The 18295-nt window shown below is 41.9% G+C and overlaps 2 protein-coding genes across 3 annotated transcripts in view; one reads left to right on the forward strand and one right to left on the reverse strand.

Moving 5' to 3' along the window:
- The window catches only part of LOC109423702 (pseudouridine-5'-phosphate glycosidase), a 520698-nt gene that overhangs the window by 177175 nt on the left and 325228 nt on the right, over positions 1-18295 (forward strand). The gene's annotated exons all lie outside the window — the stretch shown is intronic.
- The window catches only part of LOC109423689 (uncharacterized), a 125419-nt gene that overhangs the window by 58869 nt on the left and 48255 nt on the right, over positions 1-18295 (reverse strand). For both annotated transcript variants that reach the window (XM_029873087.2, XM_029873078.2), the window contains exons 4-5: positions 15118-15260; positions 1-176 (exon numbers count right to left, since the gene is read on the reverse strand). In XM_029873087.2, coding sequence (XP_029728947.1) covers positions 1-176; positions 15118-15260 — 319 coding nt within the window. The remainder of the gene's footprint in view (positions 177-15117; positions 15261-18295) is intronic.

Genomic DNA, 18295 nt, shown 5'->3' on the forward strand with positions numbered 1-18295 from the left:
CTGATTGCACCAGCAGCGCTAGGTACGCGTAAATGAAGCTCGGCTGCGTCAGACTGAGCCCGTTCACCAGCAAACGCTTGTAGTCGGAGAGTAGAATTTTGCCCGCAACGCCACAGAATACGATTACCGCCATCAAGAGCACAGCGTTGCATGTGTAGATCCACAGTCTGTAGTACCTGTGATGGAGATGGGAGATGAAAATATATAGATGAATTACACTAGTTAACAAAATAAAACGAAAGTCGTGAACTTCTGTCAACGACCAACATTTTTGAAGTATAATTTAGCGCTGATTTCGAAACCGTGCTTCAAAAAAATTAATGTAGAATAGTTTTTGAGTTCTGGCTCAATATTGAGTTTTACAACTTTTTAAAATATGGAATTTACTAAAATTAAAATATATTGCGTTTTGTTCAACAAATTTCAATTCTTTTTCCATAAAATAAAAGCTGAATATAATATCATTCGATCATCTGAATGCAGGTTTTGCGTCAGATTGATGAAATTCAATATGTTGACGAGATTTGGGGACGATCTCCTTAAATTTTTGCAAAATTTCCAAAAATATATGAAGAAATGTGTTTTTTTCAATAAGAAAAAAAACTATTTAAAATTTTTTTCTCAACGTTTATTTGACATATCATATGTAGGCGAGATAGGGCCCATATAGCCGAGGCGGTAAACGCACGGGTATTCAGCATGACCATGCTGAGGGTGACGGGTTCGATTCCCGGCCGGTCCAGGATCTTTTCGTAAAGGAAATTTCCTTGACTTCCTTGGGCATAGAGTATCTTCGTGCCTGCCACACGATATACACATGCAAAATGGTCATTGGCAGAGGAAGCTCTCAGTTAATAACTGTGGAAGTGCTCATAGAACACTAAGCTGAGAAGCAGGCTTTGTCCCAGGAGGACGTTACGCCAAGAGAGAGAGAGAGATGTAGGCGAGATACAGTAAAAAATTCAGCTCAATCGGATCATTAATTACGGAGAATGAGATGTGAAGTGAGCAACTTTGCTTAAAAATAGAACAAACATCGTTTTCAAATCATTAGTCTTGTATGGAAAGTCGAAAAAATTTCCGCTCTACTGTAAATTTTTTCCTTCACGTTTTCGAATTCAAGGCATGATTCTACGCCAAAAACGATCATCCGCTTACCGAGTTCAAAAATGCTGTAAACTAGTGTTATCAGTGCGATTTGAAGATTCCGGCAATAAATTTGAATTCACTGTGTGTGTTCTAGAGAAATAGGAGGCAAAAAAACTTACTTACTGTAGATGGGATTCGAACCTACGACTGCGTAGCGCAAATCCGGCGATATAACCAATCAAACCAATTTTAATGTATATTTTTAACTGGGGATGTTTACCAAATAAGAAGCTTGTGTAAACTCCACTCTATTTGGTAATTAACGAACCATCCTTGAGTAACTTTTGTTTGTCTTGTTTTTATCCTCAACGATGGTAGTAGATAACTATTTGAAAACCTTGCCTCAAGAAAGAAAGAAAAAAACTTGCCCACAAGCCACTTTCTCCTAGTTGGCTCTGATTAAGAAATCCAGTAGCATTTCCAACGAAATCAAATTAAAACTATCTTCCCTCTCTCTGACTCACTTCAACCCTAAACCACAAAGGCACCACGCCGACCTTGCCGTAAGCCCATTTGTCTGCATGCAGGAAAAATTTAATTAAATAACACTTCCATATTTACGACCAGCGCAGAAACATCAGACGTTGCCACAAGCGCTAGGTTGGCGGAGGTGCTGGTGCTACCCGAAACTCAGCTTCGTTCCAGAAGCGGATTCGGATATGACTCCAGCAGCTAGCAGGCGAAAGGGAAATCCGCAATTTGCCTTCGACTCCGGCAGGCCTGTCGGTCGGTCGGTTTGGCCGGGACTCGTGCTTTCCGCATGGAATCCGGTATAGGTGGTACAGTGATTCCCACAGGAAGTTCCTAGGGAATTGGCGGCATGAATGACTGGACTTTGTTTGTGAAAATTGGTAAATGGAGAAAATACTAAAAACATATGAAATTCAGGCTCTTGCATCTAATCCACAGAAACAACAGTTGCCAATTAGAAATAAAGGCTGAGTGAGAGAGAATTTCAGTAGAATTTGGTATCAAGAGCTTTTAAGTTTTATCTGGATATTTTAGGGTATTTCACTTGGAACTTCTAGATAAACCAGATGAATCTCAATTAATTTTGTGGAAGATGCCAGAATGGACTCGAATAGAATTTCCAGAAAAAAAATTATGGAGCCTCAAGTGAACCTTCTAGAGAAATCCCAGAATGCAATCTGGGGAATCCCAGAAGATGATCCACAAGAAATCTTAGAAAAAATACTCGTTGATTTTGGAATCTCAAAATGACTTCGAGAGGAATACCAGAAAAGAAATTCTCAAGAACCCTAAAAATCCTGAAATTCCAAAAAGAATTCCTTGAGAGACGAGGGACGTAACGAAACTATTGAACAAAATTCTAGAAGAGACTCCAAGAATTATACCAGAAGGAAGTTCAGAGGTAATTTCAGAGACATCTATTTGAGGAAATTCAGAATAACCTTGGAATATGAGAAGTTGGAAGAAACACAAAAAAAACTACGATAAATGCCAGAAGTAGCTCCTTGAGCAATCTAGGAAGGACCTTCTGGAAGAATCTCAGTGAAAATGTATGCAAGAATCGCATAAGAAACTCCTGACAAAAAATAAATAAAGATCTCCAGGAGAAATCCCATAGGGAAGAAACCCTTTGAGAGATCTTAGTTGAAACTTTCTGAGGAAACTGAGATGAAGCTTCTATATAAAAATAGTGAGAACTCCATGAATTCCTAAGAAAAAAAAAACGAAACAAAAGTATACCTAGGAGAATAGAAGATTATCAGGAAGACCTTTCAAAAAAGTGCCAGGGATCTCTTTTTAGTTTTTATTTTCGTGTGTTAGTGCCAGGACAAGCTCCTGAAGGTATTCCAGAATGAACTTTTGAAAACAAATCTTAGAGTAAACTGCAGAATGAATACCTAACGAAAGTCCAGGAAAAAAAATCAAATAATATCTGAACGAGCTTCTAAAAAACTCGTAGAATAATTTTCAGGAGAAATTTGAGATGGAATTACTGAAAAGTAATAGCAAGATCTCCATGAGAAATCCTGAAAGGCGTCTCTGAGCTAGGTTCATGGCAAGACCAGGAACAGCTGTAAAAATCTCAAGAGAAATACACTCCCGTTCAAAAGTTTGGGGTCACCCCCTCAAAAACATGTCATTTTTTTAGGCCCATATCTCCGCCAATTTGCGTCCAATTTCAAAACCCTGGGTTTCATTCAAAAGATAATAAGTCAAAGAAACTTTGAACATGATTTACAAGAAACTTTTTCAAAAAATTTTGTATGTAAACTTTACCCAAAGTTGCCAAATTTTCTAAAAAATGAATTAGTAGTTTACGCAACAAGGTGCAGAATGAAGATTTTTACAGCACGAGTTGTACACTTATCCAACGAGGCTTGCCGAGTTGGATAAGTACGACGAGTGCTGTAAAAATCGAGTTCTGCACCGAGATGCGTACAACGTTTTTTGCAATTTCATAAATTACCACTTGAGGATAGTTTTTAACAAAAATTTTTCATCAAACTGCACACTGATGTTCATAGCCATGTTTAAGAAAGTCTGATCATAGCAGGTTATGCCGTGCAGTTGTCACAAATTTTGAAACCTGCGTCGAGAAAGCATCAAGAAGTTGATCAAAACTGAAAACAGTGCTGTAATGGTTCATTACGCAACGCAATTCAGTGCTGTAATGAACCATTACCGCACTACTAATGTGGTGTGGGAAAGTAGGCCTTTTCCTGTCAGATTTGCGTGAGGTAAAACAGCCTATTACGATGAGAAATTGCAAAAATAAACTTACGGCAGTGTCGCTGGAATTTGGGTCGACCAAATTTTAAGATGAGACCGGTAATATGACCCATTTTCTATTAGCTTTCAACTGCTTTTTACAGAACTTAGCTAAAAAATCTAGAAAGAAAGTTATTAAATAAATTAATCCTTGATGTCATCGACCAAAAGTTTGGGGTCACCCCTCAATATGATGTATCGGCCAAAAGTTTGGGGTCAGTTTCGTAAAACATGGAAAAGTGATTTGGTGATATCTTCGTCATCTATAGTTCAATTTTAATTATTTTTGGCTCATTTTAAAGATAATTAACTAAATTTACGTTTGATGTCTTTAACTTAACGTATTTAACGATTTTTGTATATAAAAATGTTATGTAAAGTTAGCACATTTTACCACGCTTCAAAAAATGAGGCAACTTTACGTTAAGTTTTAGTATGTAAATTTCAACAAATATGTGTAACAATGTCTATGCAGTAAGTATCATTCATTTTGTTTCAAATAAGTCAAGAAGAATTAAAATTGAATGAAAGATGACAAAGATATCAACAAATCACTTTTCCATGTTTTACGATAGTGACCCCAAACTTTTGGCCGATACATCATTTTGAGGGGTGACCCCAAACTTTTGGTCGATGACATCAAGGATTAATTTACTTAATAACTTTTTTTCTAGATTTTTTAGCCAAGTTCTGTAAAAAGCAGTTGAAAGCTAATAGAAAATGGGTCATATTACCGCTCTCATCTTAAAATTTGGTCGACCCAACTTCCAGCGACACTGCCGTAAGTTTATATTCATTTTTTAGAAAATTTGGCAACTTTGGGTTAAGTTTACATACAAAATTTTTTGAAAAAGTTTCTTGTAAATCATGTTCAAAGTTTCTTTGACTTATTATCTTTTGAATGAAACCCAGGGTTTTGAAATCGGACGCAAATTGGCGGAGATATGGGCCTAAAAAAATGACATGTTTTTGAGGGGGTGACCCCAAACTTTTGAACGGGAGTGTATGTGGAGAAGTTCTTGACGAAATCTCTGGAAAAAAGTCCACAGAAGCGTCTCTAAGAAATCTCTGGATGATTCGCATGAGAGGCCTGCGATTTTCTTCAAGAGTTTTCTTGTAAAATTCTTGGAGGGATAAAATTACTCCAGCAGAATTATCAGAAAAAAATAAAGGAGAAATCCGAGAAAGAACTCCTCGAAGATTCCCAAAAGGAACATCTGGGGGAACATGAAAAAAAAAACATTTATTTAGGAATCCCAGAAATAATTTTTGAAAAAATGTTAACCAAACACTACTGAAGTCAAGAAAAAAATCAGATGAAGTCCTAGTTTAAGTTTGTGAAAGTTGTGGAGAAATTCGACGAGAAATCCTGAGGAATCCCAGAAGGAATTCGATTGGAAAATCCTGAAAAAAATTAAAGAAGAAATTCTTAAGAAATCTTAGTAAGACCTATCAGTGAAATCTCACAAGGTTTCTGGCAGAACTCCGACCCAAAATTTTAACAGAGGTTCTTAAGAGAATATTTGCGGATTTTATAAAAGAACTTTCAGAATCTGGGACAGAAATTTGGAAGGTTTATGTGGGATTTTTTTTTCTTAATAATCAATGATTCCTTTTTGTTTTAAATAAGTTACTAGAAGCATTGGTTAATGTATTTATTGTAAAAATTCGGAAAATAAATCTGATGTATTTTTGAAACCTCTCCTCCCTTTTTATCCGGGTGAAAATCTTCACAAGAGGATCTCTCATGCTATGTTGAATAGGGAGTCAAAAAATCCTGCTGAATATTTGTGTTTGTATCTGTCGAAAATTCTGCAACTTCGTTACTGAAGAAATTTCATTGTTCTATGAAGTTTCATCACAAGCTGATATCAGTAATATTTTTTTTAGATGTTGCCTAAGTTCCACACTTCCAGCCACTCTTCTGGAGATTCCACCAAGGATTACTATAAATTGAGATTCTCTTTGGAAAAAAAAATCAACTTTTTGCATCTCGTTACATAAATAATTATTTTTCATCGCACTATCATTACGCATACATGATCCAATCGTTGAACACTTGCATTATCTAGACTTTTGGTTTTTCAATTTCAGGAGCATTTCAGGGGTGTTGCAGTTCCAAGTGTATTGCAGATGGTATCAAGGGGTTCAAGACGTGTCCAGTTGATTTCAGGGGCGTTTCAGGTTTCAGAGGAGTCCATAAGATTGCAAAGGCGTTCCAGGAGGTTTCAAGGGCAATTCAAAGGCTTTGAACAGGCCAGGGGCGTACAAGGGGTGTTTCAGAGGATTTTTGGAGCGTTTCAGGAGTTTCATGGGTGTTCCAGTGGATTTCACATACGTTACAAGGATTTTCAAGGGGTTTCAGGGACGTTGTAGGGGATATCAGCGGCGATTCAAGCGTTTCAGGGGAGTTCCAGGGGTTTCAAGGGCGATGCAAAAGAACTTTGCGGCAATTTAGAGGTTTCAAGGGTTTTGGGATAACCCAGACAAGGGTGTTTCAGGGGTTTCGGGAATGTTCCATGGGTTTCAACGAGTTTGAGGGGCGTTTCGAAGAATTTCAGGGGTTTCAATGGAATTCAGCGGCGCTCCAGGGGGTTTTTGGGCATTTAAGGGAACCAGGAACGTTCAGGGTATATTTTTCAAAACGATTCAAGGGAGTTCTAGGCGGTTTCATGGTGTTCCTTACGGGTTCTGGATGGCTCAGGGCATTCCAGAAGAATTCCAGGAGATTTTAAGATGTTTCAGAAGGGTCGAAGACATTCCAAAAAGTTTCAAGTACTTTTAGAAGAATTTCAAGGTGTTTCAGGCAATTTTAGACGGTTCTGGAAAGGTTGTTCAAGGGGTCCCAGGGTGTTGCAGGGCATTTCTAGAAATTTCAGTGGTTTTCAAGGGCGTACCGTCTATCCAACGGAAATCCATTCGGAATCCTCCTGAAATTTCCTGAGAAACTTTGATACACATTTGAAACATACCTACAACCCACATTCGAAGGCACCCTGGAACCCCTGGGAATCCTTTCGCAATCCTTCTGAACCTCACAAGAAAATTTAAAATGAAAATCTGACATAAGTATCCATTATTGGATAACAGGTTTGTCCTCTTCGTCATGAGGGGTTGTTAACGACCAAATTGTCTGAAACTTGGAAGAATAATTCAGCTTGGTTGAGAAACATTTCAGTCCAATTTTGACTTTAATAGGTTTCAATAAACCTTTCATGACGAAGAGAACAAAACGGTCGAAATTACGTAAGCTCTCTTGAATAAAATTTCAACTACCAGTTCAACTTCTAACTGAACCGTTCAACAATTAGCGAGAATCGGTCAACATTAGCATGAGCCAGCTTAAGGAAGCGTTTAACATTCGCATTCCCGAATTCCGGTAGAAATGTTTTAATGGGAAGCAATCAGCTGCGTTTTTGCTAGAGTGCCGGTAGAGGCGCTTTTCTGATAAATGCGGTAAACGTGATAACAGTGTAAAGTAACGGCGAAGATTACGCTATGCGATCGTAGATGGCGCTCGTATTCCACGTGTTTTTCACATATACAGCGGCGCCGCCTGGCATCTATCCACTCGAAACATCATGCGCATCACGGGTGGAAAATGCCAGTCAGGAAAAAAAGAAGTAAACAACTTGAAATTTGTATGGTGATGTAATCAATTCTCTGTTACTGCAATGAATCCAGAAGAAACACGTAGGCATAATGATTTTGTTTCTAATTTGCAACTTTTTGCCCCAAGGCACAAATCGCTGCGATGCGGAACAAGTGCAAGCCAGCGATTTGTCCATACAAGAAAAATGATTTTACTTTTAATGTGGTGGCGCATCTTTGAGAAAACAAGCTTTGATTTCTTACTATTTCAATGGAAACAGTAGGAAATTACTGGATCTAGACGATCACTGGATATTTAATACTATAATGGAATTATCCACGAAAAAAATAATGAAAACCAGAATTCTAGTATCAACTGATCAGCAATTAATTACCTGCATCGGCTGTTTACCTACTCTCCGCATCGACCAATGTGGCGCTAGCTTCTATGCGCGAAAAAACACTAAAAGTAAATCGCAAAAATATTGTATGGCGAATAGCTTCTAAAGGCACATTTCTCGAAGGGGAATACATTATTCGAAAAAATATTTGGTAGTGGTTGTGCACAATGGCAACCACTATTACGCTACCAAATATTTTTGTAGGAAGAGCTTTCTATTTCAAGTAATCCAAGTTTAGATGCTTTTCGCCATACAAAATTAAATGGATTTACTCCTGCTGATCAACTGTGGCTGCTCGTCAAGCGGGTAGTCCATTGGCGAGTTACCATATTTTTTCGAAGAATTCTGCAATAAGTACTTCTTGAAATTTCTTTAAGGATTCCATGAATGCCATGGTATCCGATTCGTGGAAAGTGTTTTCCTCTTTTTTCTATTATCATCATTTTCAAACTACATATAATGTCAAATCTAAATTTCTATTTTGAATTAATTATAGTGGGTGCAAATTTGTTTTTTTTATCTACACTAATTGACCTAAATTCAAATTATTCCACAACGACCAGCAGGTAAGCAATCGATAAACTTTATAGTATCCATTATTATTTGCGATGTTTTTTTTTCATTCTTATTAATGGCATTACCCGCCATTATACATATATAATATCTGGAGCGGACCTGGTGTGATGGTTGAAACACGCGACTATCACACCGAGGACCTGGGATCGAATCCCACTCCCGACAAACTTGCAAAATATGAGTTCTTCCTTCGGATGGGAGGTAAAGCGTGGTTTTCGAGATGAATTAGCCTAGGGCTAAAAGTCTCGTTAATACAGACACAAAAAAAAATATCTATGGGATGAATACGAATGAACTGCACTTCGGCCTCTACATCGAGTTTTTTTTTCAGAAATTCCATAAAAACACAAGGAATCATGTAAGGTTTACTTCAGGGTGCATCCCGGGAATTCTTCTGATGATCTTTTTTGGTTTTTTTGAGATGCTTGTGAATTAATTCTTTCCCAAAACTCATCCCTACAACTTTCAAGCGATTTCTTTTGAAATGTCAGACTTTTTTTTTGAAAATCCTGTAGAAACTTTGAAAAAAAAATGTTGGAGAACTCTCAAAAGAATTTCTGACAATTCTACAGGATTTTTTTTGTTGAGTTCTAATGTAAAGAACACCACGCAGAGCTACCGGAGAAAAATCTTAAAAATAATTCTCTGAATAAATTTTGCAACATTTCCTCCAACAATTTCATTATGGATATGATGTGTGCATGTATTCAATTTTTGAAGAATACAAATTTCTCGAAAAAAAAAATTAATTAGGTTCCAGGAAACACATCTAGAAACTGTTAGTGGAATTTCGATGAGAATCTAACCTCGTGAACAGTGGAATTTTCAGAGTTATCCGTCATAAATTTGTAGAGACAGGCATGTTTCTAACAATCCCTTGATCATTTGCCAAAAATCGCCGGGAAAATTGGTTGAAGAGAATCATGAAGAAATTAAAAAAAAACCTGCAAAAATTTCAAGTAAATTTTTTGGTGAAAAAGCCTTGCAGGTTTTCCTGGATTGATTGTTGTTGGAATGGTAAGAATATCTCTGTAATTTCAAGACTATGTATTACCAAAAATTTCTCAACATTATCTTTAAGAAATTTCTTTAGAGTTTTTTTCTACTCGAATTCGTGCTCATTCTAATAATTCCTTCAAAACTTGTCTCAGATAATGTTCTTAAAAATTACTTACTTACTTGATACTTGATGGGCTACAACTTGTAGCGGTGAGTGTACGCTGAATCAAGCATTCGCCTCGACTGGCACTGGTCTCGGTCCTGGGCCAATCGCTTCCAGTCACCCTGAACGATTAGAACCCTCAACTGCAAAAAGCCACCGTGTGCGCAGCCTACCACGAAGCCGACGACCCCTTCCTGGTTCTCTGTTGAATATGTTTTTAGCTTGTCGTTCTTCCGGCATACGAGCTACGTGCCCAGCCCACCGCAGCATGCTGTGTTTTATTCGTTTCACTATATTCATCTCTTTATATACTTAGTACAATTCGTGGTTCATCGCCAGATGCCGTCCTCAAGTTTACCGCCAAGTTCCGTTCGAAGACTCCAAAGGCTCTCCGATCGGCTTCTCTCAACGTCTACGATTCATGGTCGTATAAAGCGACCGGAAGTATCAGGATCTTGTACAACGCGGTTTTTGTTTTCGTTTGCAGCCTACGAGACTTCAGCTGGTTTCGCAGATCGAAAAAGGCCCGATTCGCAGCTGCAATCCGGCTTTTCGCGGGTATCATCATTATTGCACGTTGCACGTTACTAGAGTACCAAGATATACAAATTCGTCTACAACATCAAACTTTTCACCACCTAGCACCGCTTCGTCACCACTACCACGGCCGGACCGACGTTAACCATCAGCAATCATCTACTTGGTCTTTGCGGTGTTAATCGTTAGTCAAATCCTCGTAGTCTTCCTTTTAAAAGGTATGAACGCCTCTTCCACGGCCTGACAGTCGATCCCGATGATATCGATATCATCCGTGGAGCCCAGGAGCATATGCGATTTCGTAACAATGGTTCTACTCCTTTGCTCATTAACTCTCCTTATCGCTCCTTCCAGCGCGATGTTGAACAGTAAGTTCGGAAGTCATCGCCATGCTTCAGCCCGTCTAAGGTTACGAACGATGACGAAATTTCATCCGCAACCCGTACACTTGATTTCGAACCGTCAAGCGTCGCACGAATCAGTCTAATCAGCTTCGCCGGAAAACCATGATCGATCATAATCTGCCATAACTCATTTCTTTTCATTGAATCGTATGCCGCCTTGAAATCAATAAACAGATGATGGGTCTGCAAGTTGTACTCCTGAAATTTATCGAGAATCTGCCGCAGGGTGAACATCTGATCCGTCGTTGATCGGCCCTCACGAGATCCTGCCTGATATTCGCCGACGAAGGACTCCTCATTTGGCCTCAGTCTGTTAAACAGAATTCCGGACAAAATTTTGTACGCTGAATTAACCCTTATGTGGCCGGCAGGGTACCCGGGTACCCAGCACCCATTTAAAATACACGGTGTAGAAAAACAGCAAAAAGTTTGCCGGCCACATAACGGTTAAGAAGTGTTATTCCTCTTTAATTCGTGCACTACAGCCGATGCCCTTTTTCGTATAGAGGGCAAATGAGACCATTCAACCAACTAACAGGCAGTTCTTCCTCTTCCCATATATTCAATATAATACGGTTAAAGAGTTGAAACAGCTGACTACCGTGCTTGAAATGCTCAATCGGGAGTTCTTACTTCCCAGCAGCCTTATTGTTCTTCAGCCCTCTAATGACTGTCTTGACCTCGTCTAGCGTTGGAGGTTCCACAGCTTGTCCGTCGTCGTCGATTCGATTTCTGTCTGTCGCTCTTCCATTCCCACCGTTCAACAACCCCTCGAAATGCTCTCTCCACCTGGCAGCCATCATTGTTTTGTCTGTTAACAAGTTTCCTTCACGGTCGTTGCACATGACGGGAGAAGGCGTTGACAGTTTTGTAAACCCTCCGCATATCATTCGGCTCCATACTTTCTTGCGCCTGAGCAATGACATTTCTCTCATGGTGTTTTTTTTCTTTCTGCGATAGATTCATTTTTCAGCTGCTCTCGCTTCCCAGACGGGACCCAGACACCAGCATCCGGCTTCTGGCGACATTCTTCTTATTCGTTATCCTCTTACACGTCTCGTTTAACCACCCGTTCCTAGATCGTCTTTGAGCAGTGCCTATCACCTCCTGCGCTGCCGTACTCATCGCTCCGTGAATAGACTCCCATAGAGTGTTGAGATTATCGCTCTCGTTGATTTCACTTATCCGCTCGTCCAGCTTCTGGTAATAGTCAGCTAACGTACCGTCTGCTGAAAAACGCTGGATTTTGAAACGCATCTATCGCCGGTTGTTAGAGTTCGACACGGTTGATAATCGAGCTCGAATCTTACTAACTACGAGGTAGTGATCTATGTTGGGACCCCTAAAAGTTCTAACATCAATGACGTCCGAGAAGTGTTGGCCATCTACCAGCACATGGTCGATTTGGTTGCAAACTACTTCGTTTGGGTGTGTCCAGGTGTGCTTGTGGATGTTCTTGCGTGAAAAGTAGGTGCTACTAATGGCCATCGCCGTTGTCGTTTGTGACGGAGTGAAGGCTCTTCGTACCGATGATTTGACGGAAAAAGTCCTCTCTTCCAACCTGCGCGTTGGCGTCACCGATGACAATGTTAACGTCATGTTTTGGACATTCTCCATAGGTCTTGTCAAGGCATTCGTAAAACGTATTCTTTACGTCATCGGTTTTGTCGTTGGTCAGCGCATAGACATTGATCAGGCTGTAGTTGAAGAATTTGTCTCGAATCCTCAATAAGCAGATCCGCTCGTTGATTGGCTTCCACCTCATGACTCGCTTCATCTGTTTCCCGATCACTATGAATCCGAACCCATGTTTTGCTTTACCGCTGCCGCTGTGGTAGATGTTATATTTGAATGATGTGTTGGCGATTTGGGCCACCGCACTTCCTGAATAGCAGCAACACACACACACCCACTTTCTGCAATTCACGAGCCAAAAGGCTCTCTCGTCCTGACGTTCCAGGTACCGAGTTTCCAATCATAGTCCTTATTTCGTTTCCGAGAGTATCGTTCGCGTTTTCTTCTATTATCTTCATTTTTCGTGCTGGTGTAAGGCTTCGACAGGCTACCTTACCGACGTCGCGCTGCCTACATCGCGTTGGTGGGGCTGCCACCTTAGGTATAGCTGACGCGATACAGCGTTTCATGTTCAGTCGCTGGATGCCAGAATAGACGCTGTTTGAGCCGCACCTCCTTGGTAAACAGACGTTTGAGATGTACGTCCTCAATCTAGCTGAAGTAAGAAGGACAACAGTGCCCAGCACTACCAGCTAAGCACTCATCTTTTGTCATCGCTTGACCCGTAGAAGGAACTTGTGAGGATCAGAGCTATGTTGGACGCTCTCCTTATCGACTCACCGTTTTGCAGCCCCATTTTCAGAAATGATTCAATTTATTTTTTCAAGAAACTCGTCAAGTTTTTTTTCCAGAGAACAGGTTTGAACATTCACAAAGTCCTACATAAAATTCGTAAGTCACTCTTATAGCCGCATATGACTTGGGTCTGGTAGTGACATGATGGCCAGTTCAATCCTAGGGCATAACACGATGTCAGCTTTCGTATCCATTTTACCTGGAAGGTTTCCACGGTCAGTCAGTGATGGTAACAATCCGCACTTCCACAGCACACCGTATTTGCAAACTGTTTAAAAAAAAATCCTGAAATAAACGCCCGCCAGGTATGCACTAAATTAAGCCATAAATTCTGTGATTTTATCGGTCGTCGTCGTCGTCCGTTTCGTTCGTCGTTTCTTTTCGTCACCACACCACAATTGAAAGACGTAGACCGTGGCAGTAGACTTTCCAGATTACATAATGGAAATTCCTGACGTACACACGTATGTGGAAAATCGATGTCGTGTGCCTGCCGTTTTGGCGGCATCAGAGAGATGAAGTTACACACGCTGGGCGACGCCAACATATTTGCGTCAGGAATCGTAATGGTTGCCACGGAAGTCTTCGTCACCATCGTCGTCGTCCTCGTCGCAATATGATATCCAATTAAATCACATTAAATTACGACAATATATCACTCGCCCCTCCCGTTGAGAGGGGGTGGATTTTTCGGAAGTTTTGAGGTTTTTTTAGAAGAGAAGGGGATTGCCATAAGAGTTATGACGGTCTTGATATGCAATGGTAGATGGATGTTCCCACAAAGATGAAGATCTTTATTGGATGTGTTCTGAGGCTGAAATGCTTTATGCGATATGAGATTCAATGAATCCGTTAAAGGTGATTGAAAGGTGGAAGCAGCGCATCGATGAACACATGAACGGAGTTTGTAGGTGTAAGAGATCAAAGCAGTGGAAAATTCGACGGATGACACCCATCAACTCAAAAATAACAATCCAAAATCATCGCTGAACTCAAGATATGTCCGAAGAGGTCAATCTCTGTTTTTGGAAAGGCCAAAAGGGCCAAACACTTGAAGCAACCTGGTTCACATACTTCAGAAGAAAAACGTTTTGGAATTTCGATGCCGTTTACTACACATCTAAAGAATACTGTAATACCCAAAGCATTACTCAACTAGGGTCACATTTTCCGGCAAATGGTATGCGACCGTCATAAATTCAGTTTCCATCCCAACATTTAAAATGCACCGAATTCCTTGTGGTTCTGACACGCCACGAAGCGATAGTAGGTACATACAACAATAGACAACACTCCCCGGAGACTGACTGCCGGGGTCAGTCACGTGGAGTCACGACTGAGCTCCTGAAATAATTATCATAATTATTTTCCATTGTTTTCTCAGTCGCTCCCGGCCAGCTCCCGGGAATGTTGGGGCGAAACCGGATGCCGCTCATAGGTGTAAACATATTAAAATGGTTGGTTCTGTGAGGACGAGGGGAAGGACCGGACACCACCGCGCACTTCACACCGAACACCGGAGGCAGAGACAAAGGTGAACAACGAACGTTCGTCGTCCTCGCTGGCTGGTTGGTTGATGGTATCGCCGCCGCCTCGGCCGGTTTGCTTATCGCATGCACACGTGCAGATATGCCTACACCTCTATACGCCTCCACCCAGTGCCCTCAGTGAATAGCGTTCATTAGTGATGCTCAGGACCACGGCCCAACCTATATGTATTCGAACCCCTTAATGAGAAGCGCCGCTGGAACTTGCCGCGGAATGTGAAACTTATTGTTCTGTCAAGTTTTCGGCAGGTTTATGTATTTGGTGGAATAATTTTCACCGTTCACCGTTGGGTTGATCTGAAGAACAACGACGACCTATTTCACGTTCAGTCTGCTACGGGAACCACGACGACCAGCTTGTCGGCGGTTATTTAATATCTCGCTGTTTCACATATGTAACGGATTCGTGCACAGCGGGCACAGCCGCTCGGTGTTACGGAATGTTCCTGTTCCCTCCACTGTGTAACTGTGGTTTTTGAATTCATTTGTTTAATGAAAATTATAATTTGTAATGAGCGTGAGCGGAATGTTCCCGCCCTTGCCGTACTGGTCGATTATTGTTGTTGGTTTCCCCTACCTCCTGCTGGTGGAAGACAAAGACAAAGGTAGGACGGTTTTTCCGTGTAATATGCTAAGCTTACCGCATGGCCTTAACGTCCGGCGAGTTACTTTGTAGCCCGGCGGGGTTCATAGGACTCATAGGGTTCGAGTTGGAGATTTTATTGGTGACTTTCGCTGGCGCAGGCACGGGACTAAGGTCGTTCAGTATGGTTGCCACCGGTACCTGGAAAAGAGAGATGATGAAGAACAAACCATTTATTAGTATAACTTATTATATTTTGTTGTGACCTATGTACTCTGATGTGACTTCATGCTGCCGTATATCACCGATTGCAAGAGAGTTTGTGGGGCGATATCAGGCTGCATGGGTGAACGCGCTACAACGGTCCAGTTGTTCGCCATCCGCCAGGTGTTGCAGAAATGCCGCGAATACAACGTGCCCACACATCACTTGTTCATCGATTTCAAATAGGCGTATGATACAATCGATCGAGAACAGCTATGGCAGATTATGCACGAATACGGATTCCCGGATAAACTGATACGATTGATCAAGGCGACGATGGATCGAGTGATGTGCGTGATTCGAGTATCTGGGACACTCTCGAGCCCCTTCGAATCTCGCAGAGGGTTACGGTAAGGTGATGGTCTTTCGTGCTTGCTGTTCAACATTGCTTCAGAGGGTGTAATTAGGAGAGCGGGGATAAGCACGAGTGGAACGATTTTCACGAAGTTCGTTCAGCTGCTTGGTTTCGCTGATGATATTGATATTATAGCTCGTAAATTTGAGACGATGGCGGAAACGTACATCCGACTAAAGAGTGAAGCCAGGCGAATCAAATTAGTCATTAATGTGTCGAAGACAAAGTACATGATGGCAAATGGTAATGAGATCGAGGCGGTTGAAGAATTCGTGTACTTGGTTCACTGGTGACCTCCGACAACGACAGAGAACTTCAGAGGCGCATTGTGGCAGGGAATTACTTTTGACTCCGCAGAACTCTACGATGGAAAAAAGTTCGCCGTAACACGAAGTTAACTATCTACAAAACGCTGATTAGACCGGTCGTCCTCTATGGGCACGAAACATGGACCCTACGTGCAGAGGACCAACGCGCCCTTGGAGTTTTCTAACGGAAGGTGTTGCGTACCATCTACGGCGGAGTGCAGATGGAAAACGGGACTTGGAGTAGGCGAATGAACCACGGGCTGCATGAGCTGCTGAGAGAACCAACCATCGTCCACACCGCGAAAATCGGGAGGCTACGGCGGACGGGTCGCGTCATCAGGATGTCGGATAGCAACCCGACTAAAATGGTTCTCGAGAATCATCCGACCGGTACAAGAAGACGTGGTGCGCAGCGATCTAGGTGGTCGACCAGGTGGAGGACGATCTGCGGATCCTACGCAGACTGCGGAACTGAAGACAAACAGCCATGGACCGAGTGGAATGGAGACGGCTACACGCAAAAAAATCCGTTCCGGTATACGTGAACTCGCAGTCACGGCAACGAGAACAAACGGGAACTATGCATAGCAACGATAACAACAATAAGAAATGTACACCGTGAACTAGATATCACGGTTTCTAGAACGCCCATGTTGACAGCTGGAACTAGTTCCAGTTCACGGTGTATATTTGCTTGTTCTCATATTTGCGTTTGTTTGTTCACGTTTATCAGAACGCTTTTCTGAGCGTGTACTATGTACAGCAGAGGCCACCCCGGCTTTAGCCTGATCGGTAAGGTAGTAAAAAGCAACCAGGAAGCAAATTTCACACGGGAAAGAAGCTCTCTAGGCCGTGACCTTTGTATCTCATTGAAAAGTACTTCGGTTGGATTTTGTGTGGTAAACTCTTCAAAATTTCATCGATTCGGTAGTCTTTCAGCTGTCTAGCTCTGATGCCCTGCCCGATTCCACTCTCTTACCGTTTTGGAGAGATCGAAACAATTCTTGAACAATCCGTTTATACCACGTCCGCAAAGGCACATTATAAAGGTATGTGAGGAGTTCTATGCTGTAACCACGTCCAGAGCCCCAACGAGACGATACGTCGTCCACTAACCTAGAATAGACAACCTGGAGATAGTGTTGGGAAATTCCAAAACCATTGCCGAACGCCGCTTCCTCGTTGAGTATGCCAGCTCAAACGAGAATTCAATGTGAAAGCCGTCTGTCACCAGTTCATGGAGGAATATGAATTGCCTTGGGTATATAAAGCGGCTTGACAAACCGTTATTCAAATTCATGATCCACAATTGAACTCCACGAACCGCAGTCTGTTAGTACAGTACACTTGAATTCATTCGGGAACCGGAATGTGACGTATTCTGGTTCAAACTTCAGTTGCCCCTTCTTGCTTTCATTTTCACTAAGCGCAAGGTTATGTTATGTCCAACGTATCAGAAATTTTTGTCCGCTGGGACTAGTGGGATTCACCATCACCAAGATTAAACTAGCCATGAAACGTTTATGGGCGTTGAAAACTCCCAATAACGAGCGCTACGAATGGGATCAACCTCTATCCCTAAAGCTGCAACAAGAGTGGAAGGAGTTCTACACGATCATTGATCTCCTCGTTGATGTCAGAGTCCCACGTTTTACTTACGTCATCGACGCAGTCAGCATCTAGTTCCACTCTTTTGCTGATGCGTCTGATAAGGCCTACGGGACATGTTGTCTGCGCCAAATACACCCATGAACGAAGTGCGCATGAAACACTTAGTATCGAAGTCGAAACTTTCACGCTTTGCAGATCGCCTCCTTACAGTCAGACTGGAGTTGTGCGCATCACATCTCTCCACGCAGGTTGCACTACCGTGATCCAATGACTTCGATCATCCCCCGGACGTTGGGAAACGATCGTAGCCAATCGTATGAACCAAATCCAATCAGCCACTCCTATCGATAAGTGAAGACACGTAGCAGGAGTGGACAATCCTGCAGACGACTTTTCCCAAGGGTTAAACTCGTAAGGGTGGGAGCTTAGGATTCCTTCCTAAGCGAACCATATCCACACATCAGTGCGGACTTACCACCTTTGGCACCGGGAGGTGACCGAGCACCGGCACATACGAACTGCTCAAGCGGAGTAAGCCTAGGCGTGGCGGGGGACCAGCAGTGGGCTCTGCTGGTCCTCTTCAGAAATTCGAAATCAACTCTGTTCAATCCGGAAGCAACTCTGTTCAAGCGATATGGCACCGCTTCAAAGTGTCACAGCCCAGCTAGAAGTGCCTCGGGCACATCAGGAACGATGCC

This window comes from Aedes albopictus, chromosome 3, assembly GCF_035046485.1.
Source record: "Aedes albopictus strain Foshan chromosome 3, AalbF5, whole genome shotgun sequence".
In the NCBI taxonomy this organism is placed as follows: Eukaryota; Metazoa; Arthropoda; class Insecta; order Diptera; family Culicidae; genus Aedes; species Aedes albopictus.